Genomic DNA, 21,554 nt, shown 5'->3' on the forward strand with positions numbered 1-21,554 from the left:
TGAGGCTCAAAAGTCATTTCGAAGAAACGGCTAAGCGATCAAAAGTTTAATTCCTCGTCCTGCATTATAGGGGACTGTTTATTCCATAAGCGTACGCGCGTGCACATTTCCAGCAACGCGCGCGAGCACACGAAAACACCGGCATGCGCGCATAAACGCGCAATTCTCATTTAATTCAATGGCCAAATTAAAAGTTTTCTACGAGCATTGTTCCTCGCTGATGCATGCAATTACCATCCTCATGGAATTCTAATTTTAAACTTCTCATCCGTGTCCAAGCTACCATTGCTTCGTTCCTTTCCTTGAAACTTATGTTACGCGGTTTCGAAGCTTCACGATTCGACAGGAATCCTATTGGAATTCCAAAACTGCCCCGTTTGTAATAATTGACATCGGATTTAATCGAAATTTAATCGCTGTTTCGCATACAAGACGAAGAGGTGGGTATATTAATTGTTAATGATTTATTATTAGAAAAGATAATTAAAGCAATAAATTTTATAAATTTTTTGTTGTAATTTGAATGCATATAGGTTTTCACAACGGTATTCGTTTTATAAAAGATGAAGTTCTGGTTGACTGACTGACTCAGGGTTGCCAGACGATCCAGTACACGTACGGGCATGTATGACGTCACTTAGCTTGGATTGGCTTGTCGTTGGCATGACGTCACGGCGCCACCAACCGAATACAAGTATTCCCCTTCTCCTACACCGTATGACGTCATGTAGGCCAACACGCCGCCATTTAGACAGTACGCCTGGCAACCCTGGACTGACTCACCACTTAACCTAGGAACGTGAAATTTGGAAGGTACATTGTTTTCGTGACGTAGGCGCCCACTAAGGAAGGATTTTTGAAAATTGCGTACCCAAAGGGGTGAAAAGGGGTAAACTGTGTTTTCATGGACTTCTTAATATCTCTTAGGCCCGATTGGATATCAACTTGCTTTTTACATACCAAGGTTTCCCACACAAATGCCTAAAAACCAATTTCAGGATTTTGCCCTAGTCAACCCCTAAGGGGGTGGAAAGGGGTAAACTGTGTTTTCATCGACTTCTCAATATATCTTAGGCCCGATTAGATATCAACTCGGTTTTTACATACAAAGATTACCCACACAAATCCATAAAAATGGATTTCAAGATTTTGCACTAATCAACTCCTAAGGGGGTGAAAAGGGGTAAACTGTGTTTTCATGGACTTCTCAATATCTCTTAGGCCCGATTGGATATCAACTTGGTTTTTACATACCAAGGTTTCCCACACAAATGCCTAAAAACCAATTTCAGGATTTTGCCCTAGTCAACCCCTAAGTGGGTGGAAAGGGGTAAACTGTGTTTTCATGGACTTCTCAATATATCTTAGGCTCGATTAGATATCAACTCGGTTTTTGCATACAAAGATTACCCACACAAATCCCTAAAAATGAATTTCAAGATTTTGCACTAATCAACCCCTAAGGGAGTGAACTGTATTTTCACGGATTCTTCAAAATCTTTTAGGCCCGATTAGATATCCACTTAGTTATTTACTTCGAAAGGTTACCCACATAAATGCTTAAAAACTAATTTCAAGATTTTGCCTTAATCAACCCCTAAGGGGGTGATGAAAGTGGGTACAATATGTTTTCATGGAGTCCTTAATATCTCTTAGGTCCGAAACGAAGCGCGGGTACATTTTACAAGTGATGTGATAAAGAAGTAGGATTATTTAGTGATCTCAAATGAATTGTCAATAGACAAATTGCCAAATCAAGAATGATTGATTATGTTACACAACTATACATCGTGTTACTCATAGCCCATCATAAATTTAACATTATCGACATTACAACACCATTAAACAGTTTTCAACAGAAAAATGAAATATAATTCATTCACGTCCGAACAGTTCAATCGCACACGAAGCAGTGATAATAACCTCGTGTACAGATTAAAAAGGCAGGATCGCATAAATCATAAAAAGAAAAAAATTTAATACAGACAAAAATTTTTTTTCGCTTTGTAAAACGTACACAGGACAATTTATTATTGATCAAATACTTTGAAACGGCAATGTGTAAACTCTTTGCCTCCAAATATTATTAAGTACGTCTTCTGGAAGAAAGTTGAAAGTACAAACTAAATTCTGTTTTCAAATTTTCTAATGCATTGAAAATATGCACACAAGTTCATGTTTCTGTCCTGTAGGGATGGTTTTTCAATTTTTTCATGCATACGTGATATTTAACTGAAAAAAAGATGGCTCTACACGGCGTCGGGAGTGTATTGATATTTAAATTTACTAATTTCATTCAATATACTGCTCACGGTGCGGGCAGCGTTTTGAAATTAAAATCAATACACCGTACCCCTCCGGAAGATCACGTAGATCCGGAAGAATGACGAGGGAATCTGTTGAAATCTCGGATCAAAGTGATGGAAATTTGATCCCCGGATCCAGCAACATCGCCAGCATCCACTTATGTTTGGTAAATATATACATTCCCGCGTGCCAAACAGTGTGAATGCAATGCAAGCGTGGAAACGCGAGCGGATGTTTTCCCAACGGGAAAGAAATTGGAAGTGATTTTCTCTGAATTCGACGAGAAAATTGAAACTTTCCTGTTCTGCGCCAGTGCAATGCAAACTGGTGCGATGATTATTGAGTTCCCCGTTGAGAAACGAGTTTGGAAAACATTTGGGAAACACATTCTCTATTATACCATTTTCAATCCTTACTAACGTTTCAATAAATATTCCATGCCTAATGTATAATGATTTTCAACTTTTACTGAAATTCCTCTAATTCTTTATTTTATATAAAATATCGTAGGAAAATATATTGCGAATACTCTGTAAATATTATAATACGTTAAATTTTAATTTGTTAATTTCAGTGAGTTAAGGGTTGGCGCGTGTGATAGTGTGTTTTGTTTGGTAACCGTGCGACATGAAATAAAAGAGAGGCGTTTGGAAAAGTAACAAAGTGCTATGTTGTAAAGACATGAAGCATGCGTAATTTATCAGACTGTTAAATCGTTTAATAATTAATTATAATTTCCTGTAAAAACCTGTGATAATTTAAAATCATGTCGACTACGCGTGATTGCAATTGTTATGGGTTATCACAAAATGCCAAATTATTGTGCATCGAATATTCTACCAAAAGTACTCTCTAGAAGCGTATTCCATTTTAATAATGTCTATTTGAATCTACTTAGGTCTGCTCTATAATATATATCGTTCATTTGGTGCAGCAACGACATAACTCAAAATTCACGATTTTTGGGGAAACTGATTCAAAAGTTTTGTTAGACAACAACCGCCTTGTCTCTACTAAAAACTCAGAAACTGCAAATTTTTAGTTGTATCGTTGTTGTATGAGCTATATGTTATTGTATTTTTAATAATCAGAAAATTGTTTGTTTGTTATTAACATTATTTCCTACTTCTTTGATGCTCAATTTCCCCGAGTATTTTGATTTCTTTTAAACAAGTGATTACTCTCACTCACATAGGTACTTCTCGCCAGTCAAACATTCAATGATGCCTAGTTATTGGAAGTTCTACTTTTCCTTTTATACTTTAACTTACTGGATGCTAGTGCGTCAGTTTACTTAGTTTAATAATGCTTGAAATGTGCTTCTTGAGGATCATATACCTACATTATCTGTACAAAATTTCTTTTCATGCATTCGTAAATTATTAATAGTTACTAATTATTTTTTACTATCAATATTGTAAGCAACTGATATCCCCTATTCTTTTTGCTGTCACTTTATACAGGTTACTTCGTATCAAGCGCCTCATTTTACTGCAATGGCAGTCAAATTTTAAAATGTACTTTTTTAATCAGAAGGACCTCCCACTCTTGTCTGTACTCAAACACCTTTAAAACTCCAATGCAATATTCTATTCCAAATCAGTTTAGTTCCATCGTAGCTCTGGATCAGACAAAGTTAGTTCAGAAATTGATTCGTTAAATCGCCAATTCGCCCCGACATCAATATTGAATTCCGTAATTCTCGAAGCTATGCAATGAAATCTCCATTTATTACACACAAATTCTCCATATCCCCCGCATAAATCCCCATAGAGCATTGCAGACATGTAATGCAGGGTCGTTGTACATGTCATTAACTTAGAAAGCTGGCCCGTAACTCAGTACCTAGTTCTTGTTTGAAATCTGTTGTTCACTTCGATTTCCAATACGTCAATCGCTATTGTAGAGAAGCAAAAACGAGCTGCAAGTGCTTCAGGTCCTACCAGAATTCGGCGTCTTCTTGTTAATAAGTAACTTTATAGGAAACTGCCAGGATAAAGGAGCATACATATTCTAGATCTAAAGAATTACGAAAAAGTCACGTCCGCGGTGTACACCGTAGTTTACGTACTTTCGATTAGGATTATTGAAGGCAATTTCCACTTTGCTCCGTACATATAATTTCAGCGTGTGGTACTGCGATTTTTTTGGAGGCTTGAGTTTTGTTATTGTTCCCCACGTAACTTGGAAGCGTTCAATTTTATTCCATGCTTCATGTCCACCGATACAAATTTTCTCACAAGGAGAGGACACCATGTGGTAGACATCGATTTTGACGAGCCTTGGCACGATGGATCTATGTCGAAAATAAGTAAATAGGTGTCCGAGCGTTTCAGCCAATAAGCCTTAATAATAGAGATATTTACATGGAAATTATTAAAAATTTAGGGTTTTAGTGGGTAAAAATCCCACACTACCCTGGCGCCCGCGGGAGAAATTTCAACCAAAAAGCGACGATACCAAGTATTAATTTTATTATGAATTTTATTTATTACGTGTTTTATTATGTGTTCACTTACTTTTGTCCCTCTGCGATTTGCTGGCCTATTAAACACAATTTACTTCTGCCGAAATGTAAATATTAATTTCAATTATTTACTAAATAATACCATAAGAATATATAATACATAAATGTAAGTTTATAACAGTAGTACCAGTTTGACTAAACTTCATCGATAACCATTTCCACTAGCTGTCCACTTACTTTTGTCCCCGACTGTAGAAATGTCATTTTCTCTTTGCTGCAAATAATGGTAGTTACATAGGGACATGTATATCAGACACATTTATTTATACCATTAATTTCGAAATTATGTTGCACCTCCGTATAAATTGAAAATAAACACTGCGTATTATTACGCGTTTATATTAATTACCCAGCTATAATTGGATGGAATCTTAATTTGCCAATCGCTGTTTGACTTTAGTCTGGAAATATGCGCTCAATTACCAAAAATTCGGAGAGATTACAGCCTCTGACGTATAGGTAGGTGGAAGCATCTGTTTTTTTTTTCACATTTTAATCGTACGCATTTTTTAGTTCTCCCATAGACACATTTTTTCGTTTGTTGTTACAAAACGTGATTTTACTTTCACGAATTTCGTAAGTTCGCGGCAAGTCGTAGCAGATTACGCGAAGGTTATTTTGTAGAGTTGGACGGAATATTAACTGAATGCTCTCCACCTACTATCTGTACCAACCACGGAAAATTAAATGGCGACCAATTAGACTGCTCAAATATTTACCACAACAAGGTATGATTTTATGAAATTGTATTAATTCTTTGAAAAAAGCATCGTGTGCGTACGTAGTGAGTTCCGACGCGAACGAATTCCTTGATTACTTCAGACCCAGAGTCACCTTTGAAACGCTGAGAGCACTCATATTATCCTCTCGCTGCTGCTCAAATATTCCCGGGAATCGGATTTACTCAGACCCGAAATTCAGAAAAGATTTCTCGTGCATCACGAAAGATGCTTCGTGTAGCCCTTTATTAAATTCCACTTTCAAGATCTGTTTTTCCGTGCGATGCGATATAACCCTATGTCAAGCAATACATTATTAAATTTCTCTTCCTCCCCTATCACTCGGGGAATGCCACTTTTTGGTCAATTCGAGGCTTGGAACCATGACGGGAAAGAAAAATATTTACAGTAGGTACACGCGTTTGTACTGATGATAAACAACCTGTTTAGACAAAGCATGTGTAAAGATAAGAAATGCAAGAAAAGAAGAAAATTTATAAAAAAAAAATCATTCTCTCTACACGATTCGGATAGTGGTTTTGTGATTCGTAGTTTAGGACGTTTATGCAGGGTGTCCCATTTATAATGAACTTAAATTATTTCCACTGATACTGAAAATAAGAAAAAGTGACTAACAGTAAATGAGGTTTATAGAGTTTGAATAAAACTTGTTTGTTTGTTTGTTTTTATTGTTGTCCTGTGTTTTAAGCAGGATGGCGTTTCAAGCTTATTTTTGCTTATATTGCCCAACGAACTATAGTCCCATTTTTTTATCCCTCCTCTCTCCTTCGGGTCCCAGAAGCAGCAGTGCACCGGGAGAAAAAGGTGGTCTCCCATCTTTCCCCAGTACACCGCCCCGTGATGCTTAACTTCGGTGATCTAAGGAGAACCGGTGTTTTCCATCACGGCTACGGCCGCTGGTAAAACTTGTAATGTGTTTAAATGAGAACGTTGTCATTTGACGAGCAGTTAGCATTTCACGCATTATATACAGGGTAAGCAGGCCAGTAGATAGACGGGGCCAGTAGATGGACGAATCGTTGGTTAATCGTTAATATTAAAAGAACTGGAATTTTAATCTATATTAATGTTTTTTTTATTTTGTAGAAAAAATGTTTTTTGTTTTATAAAACATTAATATATTTATTGAATTTTTTTTTCTTTGCGAAAAAGTATTTATATGTTCGGTTTTACGCCAGTATGCGCTAGTCGCTCGTTTATTAAATAGTAGCTGTGGCGAGCGAAACGTGCTATAGCAGTTTCGTAGAAAGAGCGCGGACCACAACAAACGGTCGCGAAGCGAGACCTCTCCTCGTCCTTAGGAGAGCCGTTGGAATTGCGACGTGGTGGGACCAAGCGTGGCCTAGGCTGTGATGCCAGATCGGGGACGGGTTCCCTCGAGAATTTCCCCCACCTCGCGCACACTACGCCGGAGCTGCGTGTCCGTGAGTTGGACTCCGAAGCGCCGAGCTCATAGACACGCTGCTCCGGCGTAGCATGCGCGAGGTGGGGGAAATTTTCGAGGGAACCCGTCCCCGATCTGGCATCACAGGGCCCAGGCAGTTCGACGCGAACTAGCAACGGCGAGCGGCGGCGAGCTAGCAACGGCGAGCGGCGGCGAGCTAGCAACGGCGAGCGACAGGGAGCTAGCAACGGCGAGCGACAGGGAGCTAGCAACGGCGAGCGACAGGGAGCTAGCAACGGCGAGCGACAGGGAGCTAGCAACGGCGAGCGACAGGGAGCTAGCAACGGCGAGCGACAGGGAGCTAGCAACGGCGAGCGACAGGGAGCTAGCAACGGCGAGCGACAGGGAGCTAGCAACGGCGAGCGACAGGGAGCTAGCAACGGCGAGCGACAGCGAGCTAGAAACGGTCAGCGACAGCGAGCCACTAACGAAATAAACGCATATGTAGTATTTTATCTAAGAGCACAGTGTTATTATTAATTTCCTACAGCACCCCTACAGTAACCGTTGCTCAGCGTATTCGTGCCTTCAAGGTAATAAAGAACGTGTTTGGACGTATTGTAAAGAGGCATGTAGTAGATGATTGTATTGAAATATTAACGATTTATAATAAACGCGTAAACAAGGAAAAATAAAACGATAGAACTTATAAAAATGACTGTCCGTGAACTGGTATTGATTTTCTAACCTAAACCCAGTAGATGGGCGGAATAGAATTGAACCTTTTGAAGCCGTTTTTTTTAATAAACAAAAAGTTTACACATTTACTTGTATGTAGGTACCTTATTTTCTTTCAATTTAGATGGCAACCTCTACTCTTGCGTTTCTTACAATAAAAAACTGTTTTCTGCCTAGTTTAGACACACACACTTTTGTGTTGCTTCCATGCAGACCTATAATCTAAAAGAAAAGGACGAAGTCGATCCGACAACTTCAAAATTTTAAAGTTTAAAGCCATTTTTTATAAAAATAGCTGAACGTTAGAGGCTAATATTTTAGAATTTGTTGGTTTCATTAAAACTGGTTTCATTAAAACAAATCGCTCGTCCTCATCGTAGCCTCCCCTTGCAACTGAAACATTACTGATGAATCCAGCAGCAGGTCAAAACACACAGAAACTTCATTTCTCTCCTTTCCTGTACCACTTTCGACACTTCAACTTCCAACTCCTTCTTCTCATCAGTATATACCACAACTTGGACTTCGAAGTGTAGAAAGGAAACAAGATGTTGTACCGCCGACAAGAACTTATGACTCACTCGCTCTAAGTAGCCTCTAGTATAAATTAACTTTTGCCCTACATGTTCGTAGAACGCAATCGAAATTACGGTACAATTGTGGCCAAGGTAATTCATTCAGAATTCTCTCTCCTCTGAGGATGGGTCATTGCAAGTTCACCCACGAATATTTAATGTCAAAGCACCAACTTAAGGATGATGTGTATCCATTGTAAAGTCCTTATTACAGTTGGACACTTACATGTTTGAATGCGCTTTTTTACAACCAAGCCGAAACAAATTGAATATTTTAGGAAATTTTCAAATAGCATTGGCCGTCGCACAGCAACCGAAATAATTCGTTTTATAACTTACAAGGGAAGATCCCGAACCCGAAAGTTCAAAAAATTCTGAAACTTTGTGAATATGTAGGGGATTTCCTCCTGATTACAACGAAATTTTTGTTTGCTGCCCAAGTTCACTCGAAGGGGGTGGAATTAACCCCTGAAAATCGGCTATTTTCCGATTTTGTGTTACAACTCGCGAACTGTGAGAGATAGAAAAAAAGTTTAAAGGGAAAAGTTACTTCTTTTAATTAGATCTATCATTTGGTAAACAATTATTTAACAGTTCACGAGTTATAACACAAAATTGGAAAATAGCCGGATTTTTCAGGGGTTAATTTCACCCCCTTAGAGTGAACTTGGGCGGCAAACAAAAATTGCGTTGCAACCAGGAGGAAATTCCCTACATATTCACAAAGTTTCAGAATTTTTTGAGTTTTCGGGTCCAGAATGTTCCCTTTTTAGATAAATTTATAAAATCGAATGTGATTGTAAATCCATTAGAATAACATACAAATAGTAACAGAAATGTAAATGTAATATGAGACAAGTAGGATTAAGTACCAAAATACAATTCACCACATGTAACCCAGACGTAGTCGCTAATAACTTTATTGATGCGACCTCAAATAAATAAATAATAAGAAGAAAATTCATCCGGAAATAAAGGTGAGTTTTAACACAAAGCTTCGTCAAGCGAAGCCTGCTTTCCCGAACGGAAACGTTAATCAACGATTGTGAAAGTCAGCCAAGTATGCGCGCGGTTGATTAATAGCTAGGATTAACATAACTCGTTGTAAATCTCTGCTATAACTCTCCATAACGTCAATGACAATTTCCCATAATATAACATCACGAGTGGAATCAATTTGGCGTTATTTGGGAACTATAATTTTTACCATTAAATCTTTTATATTCCTTATGAATGTTGGGAAATAATTAAATATGTACAGTCTTCCTCTTATATCACTTAACTGAGAAAATTTTATAATTGTTGATTTCGGAGAGGCAGTATGTGTAATCATTATACTGTGGATGTTTATGCAAATATACATTTTTACAGAATAGGACTAAACAAGTGAAACTTTGATAGAAATATGTTTCGACATTACAGGGTTTTAAAAATATATATTATATTTTAAAAAATGTTATGTTTATTTATTTCTAGCTTATTCAGGACTACAGGAATTTTTTCAATAACTAATAAAGTTAGAGGAATGCAACACAGATGTTAGTAATTGTTATAGAAGATAAAGTTATGCAAGAATTGGTAACGTGGAACGTGCATCATTTAATTATATTACATTCTACATAGTTTTCTACTAAAATAAATGATGTGTTATTTCTAAAAACATTTAATAATGTAATTTCACTTTGCATTATTAAACACATATACATATATGTATAACTGGGAGGAACTTTAACTTATTTATCTTGTATCTATCATTTAAAGAAATTAGCATTGTTGGTAACGATATTTAATCAACAATAGTAATTCAGTTATTCCGAACGCCAGAATTTGTATGTAATAATTTCTCCAAATGCAATTTCGACCACACACAGCACCGTACTCAGGTTTAGCTTCTTCACCCTAGTTTTTGTTCTCTAAGTAGTTTGTTGGATGTTGTTCTATTACCGCAAGGTCGGGGAAAGGTAATGTGGCATTATTCGTTTTGTGCGGTTAAAAGCTGCAAAATCTACAGAAATTGGTCGACAAGTACCCTGACAGTGCGGAGACAGTTGTGTAGCACAAGAAACAGCTTTTCAAGCGTGTAACAAGAACCAGTGCAGCCCAACAACGGCGTTTCGGTAAGACTGTATTAACATTCACAAAAATCAATAGAGTATTTACATTCTTAATTATTCAAATTAAGTGGAGAGTTACGATGTTGGGATAAGAGATTTTTTTCGAATAATTCAATGATTACATTTTAACACGAGAACGATCATTTATTGTTAGTATTAGATTTATAAACGAGAAATCGCTGTAGAATTGTATCTTACCTTCTGCTTGCGCTTGACGTTTTCTATCCGTCTGACTTACCAAGTCATATACAGTGAGTAAAAAAAGTATTTGGACGGTTTTTAAAATCGCATAACTTTTTTAGAATTGGTCCAAACGACATGGTTTTTTTTTAGAAGCTAGAAGGATTAGTTTGCTAAGTGACGTGTTTCGCCGTTTTGAAAAAAATGCATTTGGTCGGAATAGAAAAAAAAAATTGTAAAGGTCGTTTTTTTAACTTTTTTTTTGTGAGCCTGTAATGAAAATTCAAAAATGGGAATTGTAATAAAAAAATTTAGGAGAAAAATGATTATATAATCATACCTGTAATCATTTTTAAGAGAAAAAGGAACACATGAATATTTTTCCAAATTTTTTTTACAGTTGTGTTTGGTTAATCAAAAGACAAGTATCCCGCGCCCAGGCCAACTGCAAATTCAAATTTAAATTTTCCGCTCCACCCTAATACATATATACATATTTCTTATAAATTAAAATCAGTATTTTCAGAGGCTTACCCTTTGTTGCACTTTGCATCGCTTTGAAACTGTTCAGAATACACAGAAATATTATTCAAGCAGAAACCTCTTTCTCATGGCCTGTTACAAGTTTCATTAAAGCTTTCTAATATTAATCGCCACGTTCTGTCAATCAAACTGTTATTTTATATCTTACTTCGTACTAGATACTTCTGTTCAAGAACTGAAGTTGCACTGTGTACGCAGAATAGACAAACTAATTTAATGACAAATGGGCAATTTTCTAGAAAAATGTATATTATCATATTTTTAATTCGTTTTTATTTTCCATTCAATTAATTTATATTCCACAAAGTGCTTCTACAATATTTCGGCTGTAGTTCATCAGTATGTTCTACTAATTATACTAATCAAACGGACATCATATGAGTGAAACTCCACAAATGCATTCTTTCTGATTTATAGACACTCAGTTTCAATACTCGAACAAACTGTTGAACATTTCAACATTATTTTATGTTAGTTATTCAATTACAATAGACAAGTACAAATAATTAGAGTTTGGTACTGAATAACGATAAGAATTAGGTATAATATTAGTAAACATCTGTGGTACAACACGAAGACATTGTATAAATAATTATCAATAAGAGTAACAAGGAAGATTAAAAACCTAAGTTATTCTGATCTCTTGGATCGACAGAAGAGAACCTTGCAATTTTCATCTGAAGATGTTTCAACAGTTTACTGAGAAACCACACACTAATCCACAAAATCTATCCAAGCGTGTCATAAGAATCGTTACACAAGTCAAAGAACCAATTAAAAACAAATATACTTGTTTACAAACTTACTCCAAACGCATTTTTTCTGTCCTTTAACGTTGGAGGGATACAAACGCCAAAAGGGGCATTGAAAAACTTACCTTTTTCCAGATGAGATTGCTTCTAAATTTGTTTTAAACGAATTAATATTGATAATTAGAAGAATTAAAATACTTGCTCTATAGGAAGAATGTCCCAGAAACTTTTTGTGTAGCAATTTTTTTGTAATCACGATCAATGATTAAAAGTGGACCAAACATTTTACAAGCAGTTTGTGTACGTGTTATCATACTTTTATTGCGCATTCTTTTGCGCGATATTAATACCACGATTGTTTTAACGATGTTCAAAAAGTATTATACACGAAGCAGCAGTTACCGTGCGATAACACATAAATTCCTTTTATCTTATGGCGTATTATCAAAAGTATTAAATACTATCTGTTTCGTGGCATTCATAGCGGCCTGTTATTGAAAAATTCCCGAGGTTCAAATGAAACGGTTTTTACTCCCGAGCTGTAGCCATGCGGTTTCACACATGCCGGTGTTCTATTTGCGCAGGATGCGTTGGTTCGTAGATAACAACTTCCGCGTTTCAGCTCAGCTTATTTTATGGGACTACAATTTTTACGGATAACACTTTAAAAGCCCGAAAGGGAAGAAAAGGAACTTTCGCAGGTCCTCCCGAGCTATAATATCCATTTCAAGTGTGTAATTTGAAACACTGCTGCGATTCAACGAAAGGGTACAGCCGGTTAAGACGGTCAAATGTGCCCCTGAACCGAATTCGACTCACGATGAATCATTCGAAAGCTTATTAAAAAAGAAACATTTGTGGCAATTTTTAACTTCGTACCTCCACCCGGAGGGTAGTAAAGGGCAAAAATAGGAAATCAGGTTTTTGCCGAATTTCTCCTATACTAGGGGATGAAAAATTTTGAAAAAAAATAGAGGCATTTCTGTTGTCGGGGCAGATATTAGAGAATTGTTTCAGATTTTTAAATTGAGAAACCAAGCTGTGAGAAATAAAAGACGCCAAAAGATGCTGAAAAATGCCGATTGTGCATCGAAGCAGTCTTGGCACTATAATTATATTTTTCTTATTATATTCACAAGCACTATCAACTGATCTCTTAAAAAAAATAGTTCCATTTAATAAACCGAACTTGACCATCGTATCTTTTAAAATAATAATCGAAGAAAAAAATCGTCTGCGCTAAAAAACTGGCCCTCTCGAACCATGCAATTCCATTTAAAAAATTCTTTTATCTCCAATACTTTAGGACAGGAGTGTCGAACTTCCCCACCCCAAGAGCCGCACGTGTCGGGCCCCCGGTCAGCCGGTTCCCCCACTTATTTTTCTCCCGGCGTTGCACGAGACCCGGCAGGGAGAGAGAGAGCGCGGCACCCGCAGGAGAAGTTCATCAGAGTGAAGTAGGTGTGGAGGGGGCCGTTCTCCTCCGGCTCTGCGGAGCCGGCGAAGAGGGGAGGGAGCCACTGCGGCTCGCGAGCCGCTAGTTCGACACCCCTGCTTTAGGAGATATCCAGCTGTCCAGTCTTCCCGCAAACACCCTGTTATAAATTTTTGGAAACTGAAAATCACTATTTTATTTTTAAAACTAGCCGGTCCTCTAAAGGTTAATAATAATGATAATACACAAAAAGCATTAAAAGATGTGAGAAAATATAACGACGCGATGACGTGACTTCAGTTTTCTACCCGATTTTCAGCAACTGCTCCGTTGACCAAGTTTAAATAGAAATCCCATTAAAGAATATAATTGTATTACGTTGGCGCGTACAAAAGCGCAGATTCACATGGTAGACAGTAGCAGCAATTACTCGGTTAAGAATTCCGTGGCGAGTTCATTGAACACATCGGGATATTGCAAATGCACATCGTGCCTTCCTTCATCGAACATCTTCAACCTGAAGCATTGAGAATCCGCGTGATTCGGGTGGTAAAGTTTATCAAGCTGGCGATAATTAGGTTCGATAAGAATGGTAATGGCATACGAACTTCGATCCGTGGATGTGCTCTTTCAAATAAATCGCCTGCTCGGGACAAATTATTACGTCCTTGTTCCCTTGAACTATCAACGTGGGACACTTGATTTTCGACAGAGATTCTTTGCACAGGTCGCCGTTTCGCGTCTCATAAATCCTAAGAAGTGCATCCACATGACGGGCACACAGTTCTTGAAAATATTCCTCCCCGTAGACAGCCATCAATGGTGCTCGCATTTGCTCCGACCAGTTTCTGATGTTCCGCAATTCTGTGAATACGCGAGTTGCGCGCGTAGAAAAGGATGGTCAGTTTGTTAAACCTAGGCACCGACGGAGCGTCGGGTATACGTGTAGCGAGAGAAAGTAAAACTGTGCAGTACTCGTGAAAAGCTCGACTTCTTCCGGTCGAATATAGGCGTTCGCACCAACGGTTACTATCCTTCGCACGTTATCGGGGAACATCGCGGCGAGGATCAGGGAAGTAACTCCGCCTAAGCACCATCCTATCAGCGAAAACCTTGTGTAGCCCAAAGCTTTCATTAGCTTACAGGCTTTTACAGCATCGCGTTGGACAAAGTCGCCGGCGAAGGATCTGTGGATGGGTCTGGACTTCCCACAGCCAGGTGGGTCCCATGCGACTACTGTAAATTTCCTTCTATCAAGACCCTCCACTTGCGGTTTCAGATCCGACCAGATCGAACCTGTAGCACGGTATAGTAGTGCGTAAGTATACATATTGGATAACTTCAGTCGGAGTTGCAATGTTGCTCGTGACGCGGGTTCCTTAAGCCGCGTATTCACCTGCGCATTCGCCCCGAATGTGCATTCGGCGCGCACCGATTTTTTACTCGTCCGGTGTCCGGCGCGTGTTCGGGGCCCGGCACGCATTCGGGCCGATCCGCGTGTTGGCGGTCCATCAAAGCGCGCATTCGGGTCCGAACAATACCATGAAATGGACGCCGCATATTTCACTCAACCCCGAAGAGCAGAGCTCCGAACGAGCAAAAAATCGGTGCGCGCCGAATGCACATTCGGGGCGAATGCGCAGGTGAATACGCGGCTTTACGTAATCGCTAGTGAACCAAGCATTATATTATTCTAATGTTTTCTTATATTCGATAAAAAGGAATGGATATCGATTGTTTACTGCATTCCATGTTTATAAGACTTAACGCAACTATACATATAGATATTTTCCGAGCTTCTCAGAATAAAATTCATCGTGAATGGTGTACGATTATTATTATTTACATAAATGGTACGGTATTGCTTCAACGATAAGGGACACTAGAAAGCAGCACATCCGTCGAGTTTCCGACAGCAGCACTCGCGAATTTAAGGGGAGGTTCCGGTCTAGAGCCCCCCAAAATAGGCGATCTTTAGGAATTAATTGCAGGAAAACTACTGCATATAATTTAATGCGGCTTTTTGCATTGTATTAAGGATGTCTTAAATTATAGAAATATATTTTTTGTTTTATAATTAATTATTACAGACGGCACTGGGTAGCCGTTAAACTCAAGGCGTTAAAAAATTGATCCAAATCGGTGGGACCTGTGTCCCCCAAAGTTATTATCCGATTCGACTGAAACTTTTCTTATTTTGAAGAATATACTTCTGGCTGGGAGGGAAACCAGAAAAAAATACAAAAATGGCATTTCTTAGAAAGTAACGACACTTGAAGTTTGAAATCACTTTTTCCCTGTATTTTTCGTCCTTTCAACGCCTTTAAAAATTGCAAATTTTTAATTTTTTGTATTTTTTTCTGGTTTCCCTCCTAGCCAGAAGTATATTCTTCAAACTAAAAGAAGTTTCAGTCGAATCGGATAATAACTTTTGAAGATACAGGTCCCACCGTTTTAAGAACACTGTTTCGAGAAAAACGCGTTTTAAGTTTTACGCAGATCTGGGCAAAATGTAATCTAATTACAACTTACAAATTAGGATTAAAATGTAATTGTGTAGTTGATTACACATTATTTTCCGTAATCGTTAATTTAGGTAGTCGACCATTTGGTTTCGTCAACTACCTAAATGAACGATTACGGAAAATAATGTGTAATCAACTACACAATTACATTTTAATCGCAATTTGCAATTTGTAATTAGATTACATTTTGCCCAACTCTGGTTTTACGTGAGTGCCGAGTGGCCGGGTGTTACCCATGCATTTGCCGCTACTCAAATGCCTCTAACTTCGGGAATATTACGAATTCCAACAAATCCTTTTAAACAAGTATTCCTAAAAGTTCGAACATTCGAAAAATGAAATGAAAAGAAAATCGACTCTTAGACCGGAACCTCCCCTTAATGGGCGTGAAACGTGGTAACCCTAATAGGTATACATATGTACATATTTTTACAAATTTGCTCACCGAGACCACCAGGCTGTAGCAATACCGGATGATCACCAGTCCCAACTCTCACGTAGTTGATATCCTCACCGTCTACGGTAACTTTTCGTTCCTGTCGAACAATTCAACAATAAAATTGCTGCTGCGATTTCATGACAGTGTTTAGTAGCGTAAAGTTGCGTTACCTCCACAGCGTGGCTGTCAGCTACCCTGGAGAAGAATTTGCCTTTATGGGGAGCAGTTCCGAAAGACACAGCACTTCGATTAGCCGGTATTTTCTTGCCGAGAGAGCGACATAAGTTCACAAGCATGGTTGACGAGCACTTTGCTTGCGTACTGCCAACGTCTCAGTGCGTGTAACGGCCGTGAGGGAAAACGCTCTTCAGGCGACACTAATTTTGTTGGGATCGCCTCGTTACAATTGAAATAGCTCGGGTATCGCACACCTTATATAGATAATTCGCTATCAATTATTTTAAACGCCCAGTCGATTACCAAGCACATTGTCCCTCGAGCAACTTTCTGTGTATTCGTTATGAAGGCCCCGAACCCACGTGCTCGAGGTTGAAAACATATGTATCTTGGATTGGATGGGTCTTGAGAGGTTCGCGAGATGAGAAGTGGGTGGTTTGATCATTTACGAATATAAGGTTTAATGATAATGACAATATTGTTGCGAGCACCGGGTATACGCTCGTGCATACAGTGACTCGCATTAATATTCGGACACTTTTTAAAATCGCATAACTTTTTTAGAATTGGTCCAAACGACTTGAGTTTTTTTGAGAAGCTAGAAGGATTAGTTTGCTAAATTACGTATTTGGTCGTTTTGAGAAAAAATGTATTTGGTCGGAATAGCGAAAAGAATAGTAAAGGTCGATTTTTTAACTTTTTTTGTGAGCTTGTAATGAAAATTAAAAAATTAGGAATTAAACAATTAGGAATGGAGTCGCGAAAAGCAATATTTATGACTACAAACTGTTAATGTTGCGTAATACACCTGACAGAGTTAAGTTAGATTTTATTATATGTTATTTTTTCCTTTTATTTTTAATATTGTTAGATTGTTTGTTGGCAAGTGGAAGAAGGTTTAGTCTGAGAATGCAGTTCATTTTAACCAAAATTTTTACACATCTCTTTAACTCATGTGCATTTTATTCGTTCATACAACACCCGCATGTATTTCGAACAATTTGCAGGACGCAGAAAGCTACAAATGAACAAGGCAAAGCGTTGTCTTAATATGCTTGACATTTTAAAGAACTTCTTCAATAAAAGTATCGAACAACGAGTTCTGGGTAAATGAACTGGCTTCAGGTTCTTCCTACTGTCTTCTTTTACATCCGCGGGCAAAGAAAATCTAATTACTTAAGAGGAAACAAGGGAAGAAGAGAGACAATATCTGTCAAAGCCGATGAAGAGGAACTTTTCGAATGAAAATCTCCCAACTTCAAAATATTTCACACAATGAACAGATATTATTTTAATGTACTTATAAGATGTATTGTCTTTTAAATAAATTGTAGTGAATATTAACATTTAATATACTTGAGGTTTTTCCTACCCTCCATTAATGCTTCAGCTTTCGTCGAAGATTTATCACGATGTATCGCGTACATTCTATTTCAAGGTTGCAAATGCTTAGGGGATAAAACGTCGGGCTCGTTTAGCCTCGTGTAGACGTGATCCACTTCAAATGCATCTAAAATCCGTGAAGCGAGCGTTTTTTCAAACCGGGGCGATAAAAATTCCATTCATTGATGGACCATGCAAATTCGTTACACGCAGGTACGTGTTGTCGCATATGTATACGCGTAACGAAGTTTTCATGGCGCTTAAGCAGAAATTATACTACAAGTTCTGGATCCACCGTGGTTCCTCGCAGAACTTTTTACAATAACTTTTAATATAACTCTATTTTTCTTCTGGTAGCGTGTTAGAGCATAGAAAACTCAGCAATTCTTATACTTAATTCTTATGTTCTCTTCTGTCTCGCACAGAAACCCGAAAGAACGTAAGTTCTTATAAGACAAATAAAATGATTTAGAATTTCGACCGTAAAGAATTTTTAAAACTTAAAAGTAAATGTTATCGGCCCACCGGTTCGGTCTATTTTTAAGAGATTAAATAAAAACTATTGTGCAAATTTTAAGATTAAATTTCCAACGTTTCCAAATTTATAACCCGTCGGAACCCGTCCCGATCCCGAGGGAAATTCTCGTCCCAACCCGGCCCGACATTTTCGGGTTCTCGCAGCACCTCTAGGGACAAGAAATTCGCTTACGTACGTACGTGTGTTAGGCAAGTCGTAAATTCACGGTCAAAACAGTTACACGATATCAGTATGGTATTAGTCAAAATTTACAAAATTATCGTAACTGTCTGTTTCACTATCTGTATAGCTTATGACTCAGTCAGATAGTGTCGGTTTTAGAAAGATCCAACTGACGCGCCGCGCCTCAGAGTCGCCTCTATAGCAGCATATAAACCAGGCAAGATGGAGTGAGCATCATTCCTCCCTAGGAAACCACCGTGCAGGCCACAGGGTGGGCGGAAAGCATAGTGGGTTCCGAAAGACCACGTCTTGACTCATGGAGTGAGCATCATTCCTCCCTAGGAAACCACCGTGCAGGCCACAGGGTGGGCGGAAAGCATAGTGGGTTCCGAAAGACCACGTCTTGACTCATGGAGTGAGCATCATTCCTCCCTAGGAAACCACCGTGCAGGCCACAGGGTGGGCGGAAAGCATAGTGGGTTCCGAAAGACCACGTCTTGACTCGATGGGATTCACCGTAAGGAATTTTGCTATTGGGTAGGCCATAACGGTCACGAATTATACACGTTCGCAACCGGGGAAACCTACCCGTAAGGTTGCCAGCAGCAAGCAACGCACCAGGAAAAAAACGGTCACCCATCTTTCCCCGATACGCGCCCCACGATGCTTAACTTCGGTGATCGAACGAGAACCGGTGTTTACATCGCGGCCACTGCCGCTGGCTTATGACTCAGTCAGGGCCAGTTGGAGCATTTGGGAGCACGAGCACCCATGGTGTTTTCCAAAGCCGCGCGGAAGGGAGCTCGAAGCCAGTGATACCGCGGGCGTACAACGGGTATAGGAGAGCATCTGACTACTCCACGCGATGCAGCAGACATTTTTCCTTCGGAAAGCATCAAGAGAAATCGTAGGGGAGAGCGGGGACAAAAGTAATTCTTTTTACATTTGGCCTAGCCTACAATTATCTTTTATAGATATAAAAATTAAAATTATGTCTTAAGATACTGTGTTTCTTGGTCCATCATTTGAGCCCAGATTCAGGCCCTACGTGATAAGTGGTTAAAAAGTTATGGCAGTTTTCCCCAGTGACTGTCATTGTTACTTTTGTCCTGCAGGGGTAGGAGGAAAGTAACATACCGTGGGGACGAAAGTGACACTAATTATTTTGAGGAGAATTAAGTAAAAACACTTCGTCCAACGCAAAAATGATTTTTTATTGCAAAAAAAAATGATAGAAAGAAACATTTAAATAAACATATTTTAAGTAACGATAAAAACAAATAAATTTTAAATAACGAAAGGTGGAAAGCATAAGCAATTGTGTATTTAGTTGAATGATAGGTATTAAATTTCACCTAATTCGAATGAAAATTATGACACATGTAGTGAAGATCACCCATGCGGCAGTCTTCGTGGGTCTAACCCTTAAAATCTAGACATTTTGGATGATTCTCTCTCGAACAGCTTTCGCTGAAAGGGTTCAAACAAACCAGACATAGATAATCATTATCATCTGAAGAATTCCTGTCCTGCATGCTATTTTGCTCGCCCAAGTAACATGTTACTGTCGTCCCCAGCCATGCTTTTCAGAATAGAACTGTTATATTATACAAACTATACAAGACGTGTTACAATTGAATACAGGAACTTACAAAGACATTATCTAAGAACGCTCTAGCAAATAATTGGTTTAATATCTATAGTTTAACTATGAATATTAACAAACAAAAATTAGGAGAAACTTAGCTGAACGATCTAAATAACAAATTTAGCTTGCCCAGGGTATACGATTCGTGTTAGCGTCACTCACTACAATGAAAGAGACAATATATACATGTAACTGTGTAAAGCAAACGTTTTGAAATGTTTGTGGAAGGGGGGAGAAGGCGTGTTACTTTCATGATGCCGTTACGTTTGCCCCGCTCTACCCTAAGTTACGTTTTGTTTTCAATACAGAAGCGAAATAGGTTGGCATAACGTGCAGCGCCGACAGCGGCAGTCACGCGCGTTAAACGATTGTGTTACGCTGAGCGCCAGTGGATCGCGCGCCGTCGTTGAGTACCACTGTCAACGGCGCACGTTTTGCCAAACTATTTCGTTCCTCTATTGAAAACAAAACGTGACTTACCACTTCTGTTGATGGTTTCTCCATGAAAAATGTCTGCTGCATCGCCTGGAGCAGTCAGATTTTCTCCTAGACCCTTAGTTTCGGAAATAAATTGAAAGATATCTGCAAAAAGGGGTGCATTTCGGGCGTTCTTTTCTCTTTGATCGTTGTTCAAACATATTTAAATGTTCGTAATGTACTAATAATTTATCTCGTTGTATTCGGGAGGGTTCATAGAATAATTTGATGGAAAAGCAACCGAATAACTATTACTGTTTCGACACAAAACCTGTTCAAAGTTGAAAATTTGCAGGTTTTTTAAAAATCGCATTTCTCAAAAACTGAGTGTGGTGGCGACAAACGATTTGCGGATTCGTTTCCAGGGCACGAAAACGTGTCAGAAACGACTACTGAATGTTACAAGTGCGAAAATTAATGCTTTGTTGATCGTTTCTTGACAATGAATTTGTTTAAAACGGAGCAAGATAATTATTAGAATTTGTGGGGTAGTTCATTTTATTCTTGGCCACTGCACACAGTACCTACTGTAAATATTTATTGCATCGCTCGAATATTTAGCGTGTAGGTATCCACTTACACCCCATTCGGTATTAGTAAGTACTCGGAGGGCACTTTTGCGCGATTGTTCACTAAACATACATTTAAATAAGTCATTAACTACTTTATCAATCACGTAGTCATGAAGATTGTTTCACATCCATTCAGTGACTCTGAAGGTGGTGCAATAAATACTCCCAGTACCGTACCTTTTCCAATATTTACGGTGACTGGACTGAAATATGAACAAGTATCGAATCTAATTCAGACGCGAACCGCAATAATTCCGAATTCGCGTGGGGGGTGCTGTCCTGGGTCAGCAAAGATCCATAAATAGGGAATAAAATAAAGGACTGGAGGAGGGCGACAT

The 21,554-nt window shown here is 38.6% G+C and overlaps 2 protein-coding genes across 4 annotated transcripts in view; one reads left to right on the plus strand and one right to left on the minus strand.

The window, feature by feature from the left end:
• The window catches only part of Dip-lambda (Dpr-interacting protein lambda), a 302,631-nt gene that overhangs the window by 143,002 nt on the left and 138,075 nt on the right, over nt 1-21,554 (plus strand). The gene's annotated exons all lie outside the window — the stretch shown is intronic.
• LOC143367743 (serine hydrolase BPHL-like) lies at nt 12,925-16,650 on the minus strand. 3 transcript variants are annotated; one of them, XM_076809887.1, is made up of 5 exons: nt 16,430-16,650; nt 16,272-16,356; nt 14,271-14,591; nt 13,904-14,159; nt 12,925-13,812 (listed from the first exon to the last, which is right to left on the minus strand). In XM_076809887.1, the coding sequence occupies exons 1-5, from the start codon at nt 16,553-16,555 to the stop codon at nt 13,722-13,724; spliced, it is 879 nt and encodes a 292-aa protein (XP_076666002.1). In that variant the 5' UTR covers nt 16,556-16,650; the 3' UTR covers nt 12,925-13,721. The 3 variants fall into 3 exon arrangements, with proteins under 3 accessions (XP_076666002.1, XP_076666004.1, XP_076666001.1); XM_076809889.1 differs by having other exon boundaries at nt 14,316-14,591; nt 16,266-16,356; XM_076809886.1 differs by having other exon boundaries at nt 16,266-16,356.

The sequence above is a fragment of the Andrena cerasifolii genome, chromosome 4 (assembly GCF_050908995.1).
Source record: "Andrena cerasifolii isolate SP2316 chromosome 4, iyAndCera1_principal, whole genome shotgun sequence".
Classification (NCBI taxonomy): domain Eukaryota; kingdom Metazoa; phylum Arthropoda; class Insecta; order Hymenoptera; family Andrenidae; genus Andrena; species Andrena cerasifolii.